At 41.2% G+C, this 17,661-nt stretch overlaps 1 protein-coding gene across 4 annotated transcripts in view; it reads right to left on the bottom strand.

Annotated features, from left to right (window-relative positions):
- Positions 1-17,661, bottom strand: part of LOC147727294 (protein prune homolog 2-like) — a 1,486,257-nt gene that overhangs the window by 302,183 nt on the left and 1,166,413 nt on the right. For all 4 annotated transcript variants that reach the window (XM_086961350.1, XM_086961348.1, XM_086961347.1 and 1 more), the window contains exon 11: positions 2,192-2,422. In XM_086961350.1, coding sequence (XP_086817476.1) covers positions 2,192-2,422 — 231 coding nt within the window. The remainder of the gene's footprint in view (positions 1-2,191; positions 2,423-17,661) is intronic.

Below are 17,661 nucleotides of genomic sequence, written 5' to 3'. Positions count from 1 at the left end.
AAGGTCCCTGTCTTGATGTTAAACCTAGGTATAAGACTATAAGAGTTTAACTTGCATATCACTGGTGCACACACTATAGCTACCAGAACATCTATGTTGTACCCAGCATACTCAATAGAGCTCCCAGCACACCCACACTTTAATACTAATGTAAGCCTAAGCCTAGAGCACTGAGCTCCGTCAAATACATCGATCACAGCCATGTTAAATTTGTAAGTAAATTAAAGTGATTTTCAATGTCTCATAACACTGTGATAAATATAATGTAATCCCTTATCCTAACACAAGCAATGATTTTTAATTGATGTGATTATTTACATTAAAATATATAACATTAAATTTATGTTTTTAAAACAAGGAAACCTTACCCTAAATCTAATAAGAATAATAACTGTAACCTAAACTTTTATCTCCAACAATAGTAAAAATGCATTTATATTATTTTATGTATTTCAAATCGTTTGCAGTGTGCTAATTTATTTAGAAAGAATGGTAATATTACATTACTCGAATACATCTAACCCTAATAAAAACTGTAACTAATTGGAATTATGTAACTATATAAAGTTTAAGCATATTCTACTAGTTTGTTTTTATTTCTATTAAATAGCATTTGATTTAAATAATACAGAGGAATATTAAATATGTAATTATGTTATCTGTTTACTATTTGACAAGGTAATCATCATATTGTAAGACGTTATGCTCAAGGTAAGTTGAGTTAATTTCAGAGAGGTAATGAGATGTCCCTTTATGGCAAATGTGTATTTATATATAAATACATTTTATAACTTGGGGAGAGGATGCAGTCTTGCGGTTAGAGCTGTCGACCTCGAAGCTGGGTAACCAAGTTTGAGTCTCGGCAACGACGCTCAACATCCTGTGATTCTGGTCAAATCACTTAATCTTCCCGAATGTGTCCGTCTGTAACAAAACTGGTGCTCATGTAAAGCGCTCTGATACCCGATGTCGCGAGTCTAGTTTGCGCTATATAAAACTCTTAAAAAAAAAAACTGCATTACATAATAGTGAAACATATAGGTAGACTCTACGCTTTTTATTTAATGCATTTTATTTCGATTTATATTTTGTACTGAATCAATGTTCAACACTTTTCTCGCATATACGTAGGTACTAATGTTGACCCCAAATATTTTTTCAAGTAAATATGTTTTGGTTTGCAACATGTTCTGCTGTGCACCGCCAAGAGACTGGGGAGCGCGCATGAGATCTATGCTTTCTTCGAGGCAACTTGTCTGCCTGGCCGAAGAAGGTTTATAAGATTTGATTGTTTGGTTAGCCAATATTGACATCCACGAGGGACACACCTTTTTGGCGTCTGTCATTTGCATTCCACTTTTGCATTGGCCTCGGAACCAGTAGCAGCCCTGAGAGTCCCCTCAATGGAAAGTTGCTCATGTCAGTTTATTCTACTGTAGCTTGGGCGATCCTGGTCCCACATTGTCCTGAGGAGGCCATAGTTGGAAGCTGTAACGTGTCGACTTATATCATTCACGACCAACACCATTTATCGAAAGGAAACAAAAGAACCCATTGGGGATTAGACCATATAACTAATGGTGGACTCAATTAATTTGAGAACTGTCCCAGTTGGTCTACAATGAATTAGTGTTGGTTCCTGTAGATAGTTTCGTTATTGTTGCCCAAAGAAGGGTTTTTTCCTCTGTCATTTGCAGACACCCCTTCACCTATTTTTGTGAACATTTTAGTATTAATAATTGTTTATTGTGACTCATTATTTACTTGATTGGAAACATTAACTGACTTAGTAAATGTTTTGAACAAGAAAGTACTTCTCATGTCAATGTTTCTTTCTACCCCCATAGCAATGCTTTTATTAATTCTTTTATTTTGCCACATCTTCAATAAAAAATGATTTAACTATACTTGACGAGTAAGTCTGCCAGAGGCCAAGAAACTCTGAAAGTTGGCTTCTTTGGAAACTTGCTGTTTATCTCTTCCGTTGGAGCCATCTCCCCGCCCCTTTTTTGACACTTGTGTATGGTGTAGCCTAGGCTCCAGAGGGTTATATAGGCTCTCCCCCTCCCTTTGTTGTGTACTTTTGTTTGAACTGCTTCAGGTGGCTTGCAATTAGGGCTTAAATGTTCAAAAGTCATTCAATACTTCAATCAAGCAAATAATGTAGTTTCAGTATTAAGCTTGAATTTACCTTCCCAGTCTAACTCATTTCCTTGTCCAGTGTACTCGAAAGAGTCAGCCTCATCTGGGGTGTCCAAGTCATCCACATTGATATCCAGCTCATCCGGTGTGTCCGGTGTATCCAAGTTGTCATCAGACAGAATCGACCCCTCGCTGTTATCCAGAGACAAGTTGATATTGGGGGCTGTAAGCTTTATCCTTCTAGGGTGAGCGCCATTAAGGTCCAAGGAGTTCGGAGGTTCTGCAATTGAGTATTAAGAAACAATAATTATTAACATAGTTAATTATTAAACTTCAACAACTAAAAAGTAACTGTACAACTCCCAAAATCATATGCAATAATAGCTATGTCTTACATTAATTATGTGTTATTTTATTGATAATACTCACTTTGAAGCCTTTTGTGTAAAGCACTCACATTATAGAATTTTCACATTAATTATCACCTTCAAAGCAGTGGCTGCTGTTAACATAATTAAAGTGTATCACCTTTGATCAGAATTGTTCGGGGATGCAGTGTAATAGTGGCTGCTGTACAAGTAAAACAGAAGAACTGAGATGGTTCTAATGAATGATTTACTCACGATTATCAGTTCTGCAAAAGAAAGAAAAACCCTACCCAACCACTGGCTTTTGAGAATGGCAGAACTTACAGAACTGATGTCTTTCACAGATCAATACAAATCACAATTAACATTGTTATTTGATATACTTTTGTTGGCAGTCTTGGATATACTGCTTTTGTGGGCAGTATTATGTCAAGATTTCAACAATGTTAGGCACCCCATATAATTATGTATTGTACTTTTTCCCTGTCTGATTCTCTTCCTGTTTTTTTAGCTTAACATTTATACGATCTAGCCAGCACAATGCAGTTCTCACATACATTTTAGGATAGTAGTAGAGCCGGTCATTCAGAGGCCGTAGTTTGCCTCCTCCTACCAGACTCAAACCACACATCTTCTGGAGCACGATTTAGGGATGGTAGATGTGGATCCTGGCAAAGTGCCAAATTGGTTTCACAATTCACACCTCCTTCTCCACCTGTAGGCCAATATTTCCTGTCTGGTTAGAATTGGTCAGCTGTATTTATCCCTTATCACATTGGCCCGGAAGGAGGGTGGGTGTAGGGTAGTTATGACTCCCCTTAGCCTGGGAATTTTCTTTTTTCTTTTTATACCCAGAACTCATGAACAATCTGGTGTCTCCTTTACCCTGCCACGCATGTGCTGAAGACCACAGGGGAAATACATGGCCATCCACGATGGCTAAGGAAGAGGGAGGTTGACTGTACTCTGTACCATAGCTCAGGGGACATGAGATATATCCAACAGAATAACACTACCCTTGCTGCGTGTGTATGAAATCTCCAGTGCGGAGCTCAGATATTCCACCAGACCTACAACAAATGCATGCACAAGGCCTAAGTAAATCACTGGTGTTCACTCTGGTCCTACTGGGAGGGTAACACTTTAGAATGCCCATGTTCCTTGGACCTTGTACCCCAGAAATTCCCCAGGCCCTGGGATTTGCTTAACTACTCCACGGCAAGCAGCGACCCTTAATTCCTGCCACGTGACCACTGTGGTCATTGTGGACAACTGGAAAGTAACATGCTTGTAGCTTTAGTGCTTTGCTGTTGTCCGACAACATGCTTTTCTCTAAATGGTCAGACCACTGAAATGGTGGTCATTGTGCTTTTCTTGAAAAGGAATACCCAGTGTTGGTTATTGCATATTTGTGTAAAGACCTCATCCAGAGAAGTGTTGGACACTTAAGACTGCATGTTCAGAAAAGTATTACAATTTTTTTAAACTTTTCTTTAAATAGTCTTTTGACTTTGCTCCAGGTGTCTGTCAGGTGCTCAGGTGTGTGTATGTTCTTTCTGTCTGAACTCAATGTCTATATAGGCGTTAGGTCAGTGTCAAAAGTTCATGGCTGTGTTCCATGTATTTGTCAGAGCTCCTTCCTCTAGTTTTGCACTATGGGTGCTGGTCTGTGCTTCTCTTGCTGTGTTGTAGGTGTCTTTGTCAGTATTCCAAATGTATTTTCCTCTGTCTGTGCTATGGCTATTGTGTTGAAATTCTGGCTGCTTTGTACATGTACTAAGATTTGGGAGTCTTATCTAAATTGCCATTTGAGCACCTATCTAAAAGACCACCATCTTCTGGATGGTTCTCAGCATGGTTTTAGGAGATGCCATAGTATGGAGACAGCCCTGACAACAGTCTTTAATAACATCCGGACTCAGGTTGATGCTGGCCATACCACTCTCTTGGTACTGTTGGATCTCACCGCAGCCTTTGACACTCTGTCCCCTCACAGGCTGGTGGCTCGCCTGGCTGAGATAGGTGTCGGAAGTACTGCTTTGAGGCTCCTGGCCTCCTTCCTTGGCAAACGAGAGCAGAGGGTGAAGCTGGGTCAGTTCTTTTCAGCCCCAAAATCCTTGCAGTGTGGTGTCCTTCAGGGGTCTTCTTTGAGCCCTACACTCTTTAATATCTATGTGGCCCCGCTGGCAAAATTGGTGAGATCTTTTGGGCTGGAGGTGTTATCCTATGCAGATGACACCCAAATAATGGTCTCTATAACGCAAGCTGTAAAAGATTCTGCCGTCAATTTCAGGAATTGTATGGATGCAGTTTCCTGTTGGATGGTGGAAAACTTTTTAAAGCTGAATGGAGAGAAGACTGAGGTCTTGATTTTTGGGAACAGTCAGGACATCCGGTCTAGTGACTGGTGGCCAGCATCGCTAAGAGCCTGCCCCTGCCCAATTTCTCATGGGAAGAACTTAGGGGTTTTTGTGGGCAATGCCCTGTCCCTGGATCTCCAGGTGAATAGGACCGTCTCCACCTGTTTCGGCATCATTAGAATCCTCAGAAAGATCTCCCATTACATTTCTCCTGAAGCACGCAAACAGGCTGTTTTGGCTTTAGTAACGCCCAGATTGGACAACTGTCATACCGATATCTGGGCATTAATGAAGGTCTTATTCACCGCCTACAGATGGTGCAGAATGACGTGGCCAGACTGGTATTGAACCTTCCTAGACATCATTCAGTCTCGGCCTCGATTAAGCTTCTGCACTGGCTTCCGATGGACGGTAGGATCATGTTCAAGAACTTATGTCTGACTCACGAAGTCTTTTACGATTCTGGCTCTGAGGACATCAGAGCGATTGTCTAGCATTATGCTCCCACAAGATCCCTTCAGTCTGCGGATAAAAATGTGCTTATTATTCTGAGATTTAGGAGGTCTAAATGGGGCGGCAGAGCTTTCTCCACTGCTGTGCCCAAATTGTGGAATTGGCTTCCAGCAGGAATCTCTTGCTTGGTCTCTCTACCACTGTTCCGCAAGGCCTTTTAAAGGCCAGGCTTTTTTGTCATTATTCTGTTTGAGCATTTTCTTCTCTCTCCGTCCATGGATGTTCGCATCTAGCGCCTTGACGCCCTTGGGCTAAGTTTTGCGCTCTACAAGTTTAATTTCATTCATTCATGTGCTTGTTGTGAGGCATATTCGGGATGCACTACATTTGTGCACTCATTTTGTTCTTGGGTTTAGAACTAAGGAAGAAGTCCTGCTGCTATACTCCTCTTAGAGCGTGGGCAGTTGTGACACTACCCCTGACCTGGAGAACAAACACAAGGCTAGGCTAACTTTGTTGAAACCCATATACCCCCTGAACATGAAAGTTGATCACCTTTCACCTTAGGTCTTAGCATGTGATCTGCTGGCTAGTAGGGTCACACAATCTGAAAATGTTTTAGCCATTGTTATACAGCATACAGGTCCAGAGATTTCACGGATTGAAATTCTGTCAATCCTCTCTGTTCCAGAGAAGAGCCAGTTAGTCCACTGGGTACCAACAGTCCTATGGATATCCCTGCATGTGCTAGCCCCTCTCCCAGCAAAATGTGTTTTTGGAACAATACTTTTTGGACAATTGGAAAATGTTGGCATCTGCTAGCTATGTCGGCCACCACACACATCACCCACTGAATCTACAAAGGTTTCATTAACAAGACACTAATGAACTGATGATGCTGTCCAGTTTCCCTGTATAAAACAGAATCATCAATAATTGTAGTTTTGGTTGGAGTACACTCTTAAGTGGTAGGTCACTGGATTTGGATATGATTGGATCGGCATTCTCACTGCATCCGAAGCTGTTAGAGAATCTAAGTCAAACAGCAGACATAAGAGCCCTTCCAAATACACTGAGCAACCCAGTCAGTTAAGTGACACAGCTATGTCTGCAGTGGCCCATTAAATGAACCAGAGGACTGATACTGAACTGACCATAACCTGCCCTGATTGCAAATAGTGTCAATAGAATATTTACTCACAATGAAGATCTTTAGTCACATGTGGCATAATAGTAGAAGCACTAGCAACCCTTCAGCGGTCTTATTTTGGCATCAGAAATGTTGCAATGCCAATATATCATGACCTAAATATTGCCTAAAATAAATATTGAGTCCTGAGCTTTGTTTATTGCCTCATTGGAGTCAGTAATAGCAAATGTACACATGAGCAACATTTTTGTACACAATACTTGGACCCCGTATTTATGTCAGACTTTTGTGTTATCGGTTGAGGAAAGTGGAATATTATGTAGTATGGCTGGTAAACTGTTAAAGCTGGACTTAAAAACAGAAGTTGGAAGCCAGTAATGGAGGTACTGGGTGTATTCATTATCTTGGTATAGGAAGGACAACTCAGTCATCCTCTTCAGGGTCCAGGTAGAGTTGCAAAGAGCAGTCAAACTTTACTTGAGGAACATGATTTAAGCATTTCAGAGTACCAACATGGACGATTAGTAATTGACACGACTCGGGGGAAGGCCAACACCAATTTATAAAAATAGAGTACATTTTAACCTTAATTTAGACACCAAAATGAATGGAATAGCATACATATAACCAGAGTTGAAGATTTTTGAAGCAATATTAAATCAGTGCAGTAAAATACATAGACAAAATAACATTGTGGTCAATGGCAAAATCCACGAGTGACAATCGGTCACTTGCTGGTTGAGTTATTTGGGACTCTGATATAGGAAACTGGTTGATCCTGGCCCTCATCATTGGTTTTTGTCCTACCACTGCCCCAAATCTATGTTCAGATGTGTCAGTTTGGACAATGAACTCCTTTCCATAGTAAGGTGCTTTCAGAACTGGTGGAGAGCACATAGCCTATTTCAGGGTGTCAAAGGCCTTATGGCATCCTGTGGTCCATATCACCTTCCTTTGCTGCTTTATAGACGTAAATGCAAAAAGAACAATTGATGGATAGAAGGCTGCACAATGTCAAACATTCACCCCAGTACAGAGATCTGGGCCTAAATCTGTTGTTTTTTTGCTCACCCTTCCATTACAGTTCAGACCCAGTTCAGACCCAGCCATATGCAAATCAGTTTTGACCCTGTTCCCCATGGGAATGGTCCAGCTCAAATAGCCATGCCAGGTCAACCCTGGACTGGAAACAAACATCCTGGTACCGGTTCCGGGACATCACCCCTCATCAGCCAGGCTAGCTTGACTCCAGTGGCATGGAGAGCATGGGACCCATGTTCGGGCATAAGCATGCCTGGGGAGAGGGGAGGGCTGTTTACTCCTCATGAGCAAAGCCCTGATACATATCAGAGGTGGTGTAGCCTTTGAAGCTCATCGCACTGATGTGCAAATTCACCAGCCATCTAGGGAGGAGGGAGGTGTGACCTCCTTGCTGCCTAGCTTTTGTCTCTGACTCCTGGGAGTGATCACACTGCCTGGCAGGAGGTCAGAATCCTGTCTTGGTGGCAGCAGATGATGAAAAGCGAAGGGCTGGTCAACCAGAGCACAGTAAAGCTGGGGGCAACCAAGGGATAACCTCTAAGGTGCCCCAAGGGTGCATGTCACGTCACCCGGGTGAGAAGATTTGTTGTTTGATACTAAACATTTTTTTTAGTGTTTCTATAATTGAGCTGCAAATCTTGAGGGTGCCCAGTTGACAACCCATGTTATCCGATGGACCACCAACACATATGGTGGTTTACAATGGGGAATGTCTCTATAGGGAAACATAGGCTTGCATTTATATGTCCACACATTTAATACAATGCACCTTACCTCCGGGGTATCAGGAGCCTTCCTTAAGGGTGACTTATATACAAGGCAGTGTAGATTGACTGTGCCACACATGGTGAGAGCACAGTTGAGTTCAAGCACTTTGCACTGCTCTTGCAGTCTGCAATGGCGGGCCTGCTGCTAGTAGGTTGCATGGGTCGCCCATGGTGGCACAGACTCTTGTGGCAGCCTTGTGGATCCTGTTATCACCAATACCCTAGGTACCCTTGGTACTATATACTAGGTACTTATAAGGGGGTAAATCGTTTGCAAATTTGGGATCATCAAGTCGAACATCACAGTTTTAGGAGAGAGCACAGGCAGTGGGGTCTGGGCAGCATGTTCCAGTGCAATATCAGAGTCATAACCATCGGCATTTGGAGCAAAAAGTGTGGGGTGACCAGGGCTTTAGGTGGGCCGTGTCTCACCGGGTCTGAGCACCGGCAGTTTTTCTAAGGGGGCCTTTATATGGGTCTCTATCGGGCTCTGTTTTGTTCCCTGGCACAGGCAGTCCATTTGTTTTTCCGGACTGCAGTGACAGCAGGCACTTCATGTGCATGTGGTGAGCCTTGTTGGGGAAGGGAAATCCTTTAAAGAGAGTCATTTTCTCTCTGGATTTCCCTTCTCTTTTTGAAACTCAGGAGGTCATGGTGTCACCAGGGGTTTAAGTGGAAGATTTTTTTAATATTATATACAAGCCATAGTTGCTGCTTATTTATCTTATGCAACTAGCAACCACTGACAAAGCCAATAGTTCTGAGTTGTAGGTATGATGTCACTTGTTGTATCATATATCTGGACACAATGACGGGAACAGCAAAATTCGAGTCGGGCGGTACAATGTGCTAAACATAGATTTTTAAAGTAGGTGTTTTTAAGCCATGCCCTTAATTACATTGACCAGACCCCTTTGAGAGACCCCTCCCCCCAGTTTTTTCATCCCACATAAAGCCCTGGGGTGACCATACAAAAAGGAGCACTTTCCTACATCGATGTGCTGACATGCAAGCCCAGGGAGGTCTAGGACTTTCTGGCTTTGTTTGGGCCCCTAATTAATTGTAAGTGTACTTCCACCTTTCCTACCCATAAATAAAGACCTATTATTTTTTAAATTAACAGGTTTTACCTGGCTATTGATTTTGTCTTATGACTTACTGTATATAAGCTCCAAATCTGCAGCTACCTATTGAGATAAGCAATGTCCATTCAACCGAGAGACTCAGAAACAGTCAAGAGCAGGGTCCCCAAATGGGCTGCGCCAGTAGATGAAGCCCTAGGATATCAGTGATGAATTACATTGCCCATATTGGATAAAGCCCTGTAACTACTGATTGTTCAGGCACCCAGAGATAAATACCTCACACTATTTAGTTGAGTAATAGTAATTCTGAATATTAGCAGCTCTGGGAATGTTAAATCTGCCGCAGCAAGCATTCTATAGTAAACACCAAATTATTCTTAAAACACAGATTCAGCTTTACATAAACATTCACAAAATACCATTGAGTTGAATAGTCAAAGCTAAAAAGACAGTGGATACACCAATTTATCTGGAAAGAGAATATTAATTTGATGCTGTTGTTTACTTTCCTACAGTCATGTTTGATAGGAGTCTTTGCTCTCCTTTTCCCCTCTCGTTGAATATATAAAGCTATTAAACCTATTCAGATTGTAGTGAGCCAGATTACTACATTGACTCTCTGCATTACCCAATGGTGTGATTTGTAAGGGGCATCTTAAACTGCTTCTCTTGGAAAGGGAAATTTATTTTCATTTGAAACTAGCAGCAGGTCCCGACGTTGTCCGGGTATGAATTGCTACCGGCCAGTAGTATATTGTTTTGTAGGATTTCGTTTTGATGGCATTTCTTATCTGTGACAGGCCTGTAAAACGCTCCGATTCACAGTGCACTGCTGACGCACTTAAGAGTGCGCGTTCAGTAGTGTGTGAACTCGAGTTTCCCTACTTTATTTTTCCTTGCAATATTATATAGCGCAAACTCGACAACATGGCATGAGCACAATTTACATTACAGAAGAACATATTAATTTGTGGTAGGCACAGGGAGACAAAGCGATTTGCCTGGAATCACAGGATGTTGAGCTGATGCCGAGATTCGAACGTAGCTCCCCAGCTCTAAAGTTCGCAATTCTAGAACTTTTGGCGGGAGGTGTGTCTAAAAGTGTATGTCGGTGCTGGCCATCAATAAGAGAGACCTGTGCATTTTTCAAATGGGTGGTGAAAAAATATGAGTATGTTGCTGGAGATGTGGGCCGCCGTGCCACCAATGTACTTACCGGGGGAGGGTAAACACTCATTATTCCGCAACTTTCTTTCCGCATACCATCACTCCGCATACTTTCATTACGAAAGTACCATGACTCCGCAATGCCATTATAACGCATGGCATTACATTTTAAATGCTTTTACCACGCATACATTTACAACGAAATTCGTAGTAAATGCATGAATGGTAAAAGCATTTTTTTTAATGTTTGGATAAGGTAAGTATGGGTAGAGGGGTATATGTTTTGCGGTACTGAGGTATATGTTTTGGGGTGTTTGGGTATTTTAAGGGTTCAGATATAGTTTTGGGTTATGGGGTACAGGGGTAGTTTTAGGGTTTAGGGATAGGTATGGGTTTTGGGGTACAGTGGTAATTTTAGGGTTCAGGGCTAGGTTTGGGTTTTGGGGTATAGGGGTATTTTTAGGGTTCCGGGGTAGGTTTGAGTTTTGGGGTATAGGGGGTATTTTAAGGGTTCAGGGCTAGGTTTGGGTTTTGGGGTAAAGGGGTATTTTTAAGGTTCAGGGCTAGGTTTGGGTTTTGGGGTACAGGGGTATTTTAGGGTTCAGGGGTAGGTTTGGGTTTGGGGTACAGGGGTATTTTTAGGGTTCAGGGGTAGGTTTGGGGTACAGGGGTATTTTAAGGGTTCAGGGCTAGGTTTGGGTTGTGGGGTATTGGGGTATTTTAGGGTTCAGGGGTGGGTTTGAGTTTTGGGGTACAGTGGTATTTTTAGGGTTCAGGCTAGGTTTGGGTTTTGGGGTACATGGGTATTTTTAGGGTTCAGGGGTAGGTTTGGGTTTTGAGGTACAGGGGTACAGGGGTATTTATAGGGTTCAGGGCTAGGTTTGGGTTTTGGGGTACAGGGGTATTTTTAGGATATAGGGATATGTTTGGGTTTTGGGGTACAGGGTATATTTATAGGGTTAAGATGGGTTAGTGTTTAAGGGTGTTGGGTTCTTTTAAGGAGTAAGGATGGGTTATGATTATGGGGTGCAGGGGTATTTAAAGGGAGCAAGGTGGGATTAGCACACGACATGAGACATGGCATGAAGGGCGGAACGTACCACACGCCCCAGCGTTTGTCACGCCCACAGCACAACGCAGACACGCCCACAAGGGACTACTTTGCTGGCACTGTTATCTTACCTTTTAAATGTATATGGTGGGCGTCTGCATAGCCTATGTCCTTCTGCTGCAACTGCCCTTTCCAACGCTGTATTGGGTGTTGTGAGTGGTGCCGTGGATCCTGAGATTACCCGCCTCAAAGGTTTGGGCTCTCTCTTTATTATATTAGTATGGATAACTTCTTCCCATTAGACCAAATGTTAAGTCAAAAATCGATTTGATTACTATTATATCCATCTTGGCCAGGCTCAACTCTGAAAAACTTTAAAGTCCTTCACCTTTCCACCACTTTCAGTAGAGTCCTGTTAAATGTATATATTGTGCTGGTACTTAATATCAACTCTTCGTGGATAAAGTGCATATTCTTTGCCAATGACCCTACCTACTACAGCTCTACTGATGACCCCTTAGGCAATATGAGTTAGTCAAATATCTGACTGCTGTTGAATTATAGGTGTAAATTGTCTTTGAAGGCCTTAAGTGCATTGTATGTGTGGGTCCATTGACAACTTTTTAGGAGTTTTGATGGGTACATCGAGTTATGAAGTGAAAAACATCTGTCACTGAAAATGAGGTTAGCAACAAATTGAAGGTTATATTCTTTTAAATGCATCAAGTTACAGGTATCTAAACTGCTTTTAATCCACAGGTCTGTCAATTGCTCTAGGGGTCTAGCCTGTGGCAATAAACATTATGCTGGAGTTGCATGCACAGCCTTATGAGATGGCTTCAAGTGGCTCAAAATATAGACATTCTGTTAACAATTCCAAATTTCAACCTTGTGACTTTATTTTCACTGGATTCTTTTTGCCGTCTGAGTGAAGTTTAATATAGAATGCCTCGCTTATAAAGCTTTCTAGAGACTGAAACTAGAATTCATGGAAGCCAAGAGTAGTCCCTATGAAGCCACCTGGACCATACACCCAGAGAATTTAGCTGTTTTAGAAATTCTTCATTACCAAAAAGACAAGCTTGGTCAAATTTAATTAGATTACTAGCCCCATGGAACACGAAACCAGTGGAATCAAATCATCAAAAACACAAGAGCTTGTTTAAGGAGCACTTGTTTGAATAGCCAAACACAATCACTAGGCAGTGGTCGTGCTTGAATTTTTTGTTCCAAACCACCTGAGGATGATGGTTAGTAAGTGATTGTGCAGGTGTGCAACCAGAATATCATGGAAAAAGTATAATGCTACATACATATTGTAGACAATGGGATAGGGTCCGCTGCACTCCACAGAAATTAAGGTAATCTTAGTGGTGAACCCCTTCTGTCTGGGAGGGGCAGAGAATCAATATGGCAAGAAGGACCTTACAGGCGTAAGGTGAGAAACCTGAGCACTCCTTTGTGCTAAATAGAAGCAAGTTTACACAAAAATATTCAAATGTTCAAAGTTTTATTCACTTTGTAGTTTGATACATGTGATTCATCCTTCTGAATCAAAAGTAATCCTTTAGATAGAGATGGCTCAAAATTAAACATTGCGTAATAATTCCATAAACACAAAGATTCAATACATCTTGGTTGTGGATATGAACAACATGAGTCAGTATCCCCAATGCATTTCGAGCTAAAGAGCTCTTCTTCAGGGGGTCAATATGTTCTAGGAAAAAGGAGGAAAATCCGAAATTACTGATCAGGACCCGAGTGATATGGGAGTAATCAAAATAATAAGAAGACAATGGTGATTTAGTAAGGTGATTGCGGGTGGAGAGAGTGGCAAAGAATAGGTGGGGGGCGTGAGGTTAAAGAATACGATCTAGAAAGGGTGCAAGGGAACTATTAATGACTGTAAGTGCACCCGATGATTACCGAAATTAAAAAGTGGTGTAGAGTTTGAGATGTAAATGGTAACATCAATAAACTGAAAAGCCCCAAGTATATGATAATTATGCCATGCAAGACGCGAAAGAAAATCATTAATATTGTATATCGACGATAAACAAAATGTTACAAGGGAAATGGCTAAAAGTGCACATTAGTAGCCTGGTACCCCTTATTTTGAAATCGTATCTTGCCGGTGAAAATACTTTGCTTACCCAAAGTGTAACGCGGTAAACGCGTAGGTACAAAAAGCTGCAAACACGGTGGGACGCCGCCCGGGAGTGCAGAAGTGCCAAAGAGCTTTGCGCATGCGTGGAATATCGTGACCGTGTGAAACAGAAAGTGTCCAAGTTTACAAAAAGCATTCACAAACGACACTGACAAAGAAAAAGGAAATCAGCCGGCACCAGACCTATTGCCTTTGTCAATCCTGACCTCCCCACTGGAATAATATGCACTGTGCTTTTCAAATCTTTACACACCCCTTAACTATACTCTCAAATATGGCTCCCTGTAAAACCTAGATACGTAAGTTTGCAAGAAATATGAAATTACAGTAAATAATTTCACTCAAACACAGCGAGTTTACCCAGAGGCACAAATAGGTGTTTGGTGTGATCGTGTGATAAATCATTTTACCGAGCAATGCAGAATGTGAGGCAACTCAATTAAAATACTGGCATTCTCATCAGGCCGCTCCTGCTTGATATACGGTAGCCACACATGAACATGCCCGAGCACATGCGCACTTTTTAAAAATGCTCTCTTTTCTCTGTCCGCTCTTATTGTTTGTATCTGTGTTTGTTTTGACCAGCTCATTCCCGGAGGATGTGGGCATGGACTGCCGTGCTGACGCAGGGATGGAGCTCCCTCTCGACGACGGCGTGCTAAGCCCGGATTCGGAGCTCAGGCGAGGTAGGAGGCAGCAGAGTTCGTCTCTACTCAATAATGTCAACGTCTAAGAATGAAATTCTGGGCCGGTTAATATTTACCCACAATATTAACCGAGCCAGAATTTCATTCTTAGACGTTGACATTACCATCAAAGATACCGAACTGGAAACATCTATATACACCAAACCCACTGATCGCAATAACTACCTCCATTATTCAAGTTTCCACCAACCCAGTCTCAAGAAACACCTTCCGTATTCACAATTAATGCGAGCAAAGAGAATCGCTTCCTCAGATGAAGCCTACAAACAAGACAGCACTATCATCATCAACAAATTCCTCAACAGAGGTTACCCTAACCAAGTTGTCCAAACTGCTCAAGCTAGAGTCACCACCACTGATCGATCCACTTTACCCAAGTCAAAACCCAAAACAATTTCTAATGAACAACAAAACGTTTTTGTTTCCAAATTTTCCACCAAAAGTCATGTGTTTCAAAAGTGCATCACCACTCATTGGCAGATACTTCAACTGGAACCTGACTTTAATACCATCTTTAATGAGTTGCCAATTTTTGCGTACCAACGTTCCAAAAATCTACGGACAATGATAAAATCTCGTACCATCCATCCAACTGTCTATAAAGGAACTATCCATTGCCATAACTGTCAGAATTGTCACAACATAATTTCAGGGAACAGTATGACTCATCCCAGCAAAGGCACGCAAATTTTGTTACAAGTTAATGCCACATGTGACACCACGAATGTTGTCTATTTATTGAAGTGCCCTTGCGGACTACCCTACGTGGGGAAAACTGAACGTAAAATCAAAACCAGACTTAATGAAAATCGGAGTAACATCAGAAATAAAAATTTGAAATCTTGCGTTTCTGCTCACTTCACACAACAAAACCATAACATCAGCCAAATTCGCTTCCTCGTTCTAGAGGTAGCCAACAAACCGGAGGGCATAGACCCTAAAAGACATCTTCTCCAGAGAGAACTGTATTGGATATTCAAATTGGGCACGGCCCACCCCAAAGGACTCAATGAACGTCTGGAATTTAGCACTTTCCTTTAACCTGCATCCTTAACTTTGTTTAATTTGTTTGTTGGTTTCCTTTTCTGACTGCATTCATATATTCTATCTGCATTGACATTTCTTCGTTCTTGATTTGGTCTCCCTTTTTCACTATTTTTCCTTCTCACCTTCACATATTTCCCCCCTTTTTTCGCATCTTGGCTGCTACCTACACTATTTTCCACTTCACTGTTCACTTTTTTTCTCTATTTACACCAGTTTGCAAGTATCCCTTCGTCACTATTTTCCAATCTGCATTTTTTCCACATTTTTTTCCATATCTTTTCTAAATCTACCATTTTTGTTTCAGCTTTTATCATCTTTTCTCGATCTCATTTGTACACACTTTTTATTATTTCATTCATCAATAGTTCTCCTTTTCTTTTACTCAATCTTTTCCTTTCATTTCATCTTTCACTTTCTTCGACACTGTCTGTTATTCTATTTAATATGCATCTTGTTTTTTATGTAAAGGATTCAATTGTTTGATTACTTTGCACATTATATCCATACATTGTATTCCTCCTTGGCAACCATCGCCCACTGTTTTTTTCTTTTAAAGTTGCTTTATTGATTAACTCGCTTCACTCGCAGTTTCCCTCCTGATACACCACCACAGTCCACTTTCTGTTTCACACGGTCACGATATTACACGCATGCTCAAAGCTCTTCGGCACTTCCGCACTCCCGGGCGGCGTCCCACCGTGTTTGCAGCTTTTTGTACCTACGCGTTTACCACGTTACACTTTGGGTAAGCAAAGTATTTTCACCGGCAAGATACGATTTCAAAATAAGGGATACCAGGCTACTAATGTGCACTTTTAGCCATTTCTCTTGTAACATTTTGTTTATCGTCGATATACAATATTAATGATTTTCTTTCGCGTCTTGCATGGCATAATTATCATATACTTGGGGCTTTTCTGTTTATTGATGTTACCATTTACATCTCAACCTCTACGCCACTTTTTAATTTCAGGAATCACGGGTGCACTTACAGTCATTAATAGTTCCCTTGCACCATTTCCAGATCGTATTCTTTAACCTCACGTCCCCCACCTATTCTTTGCCACTTTCTCCACCTGCAATCATCTGACTAAATCACCATTGTCTTCTTATTATTTTGATTACTCCCATATCACTCGGGTCCTGATCAGTAATTTCGGATTTTCCTCCTTTTTCCTAGATCATATTGACCCCCTGAAGAAGAGCTCTTTAGCTCGAAATGCATCAGGGATACTGACTCAGGTTGTTCATATCCACAACCAAGATGTATTAAATCTTTGTGTTTATGGAATTATTACGCAATGTTTAATTCGGGCCATCTCTATCTAAAGGATTACTTTTGATTCAGAAGGATGAATCACATGTATCAAACTACAAAGTGAATAAAACTTTGAACATTTGAGTATTTTCGTGTAAACTTGCTTCTATTTAGCACAAAGGAGTGCTCAGGTTTCTCACCTTACGTGTGTAAGGTCCTTCTTGACATACATATTGTAGCCAAATAATCCATTATTAAAATATCATCATAAGTATATATATATATATATATATATATATATATATATATAGGTTCACTACATTTAACACCAAATATACTTATCTTGGTGAATATATATATGTGATCAAGGGCTCAGGGTAGCCCAAAATGCGTCATGGCGGCGAGAAGCACAAAATAAAATACTAAGGCATGTACCAAGTGGAGTCTGTTCCGTTTTTCTTTGTGGATACGAAGGAAGGAGTATATATATATATATATATATATATATATATATATATATATATATATATATATATATATATATATATATATATAGCCCAGTGGGTGTGCAGCGCCCATTGGGCTGAAAGGGCTTCAGCCCCCCCCGACCGTCATATGTCTGAGGCCGGGCTGCTGCAGCTTGAGCTGCTGTGGGCTCGGCTGGGCAGTGTCTGGATTCTTATCTCTGTCATGCCCGAGTTTCTCACAAGTGTCTAAAGACTATTTGCATATTTACATACCTTTGTAAACTGGATAACGAGGCTAGTTTTGTTCTGGTTCCAGTAGCCCCTGGGCCCCCACTCTGCCTATTTCTTACAATTGGATTTTACTTTTTACTGCCTTAGTGTGAGAATGCATTTCATGAAAAGGAATATAAAGTAGGGTTAACAAAAAGAAA

This window comes from Lissotriton vulgaris, chromosome 3_1 (assembly GCF_964263255.1).
Source record: "Lissotriton vulgaris chromosome 3_1, aLisVul1.2, whole genome shotgun sequence".
Lineage (NCBI taxonomy): Eukaryota > Metazoa > Chordata > Amphibia > Caudata > Salamandridae > Lissotriton > Lissotriton vulgaris.
Note: the sequence above shows the minus strand (reverse complement) of the source record. Positions and strands in the feature narration are given on the sequence as shown.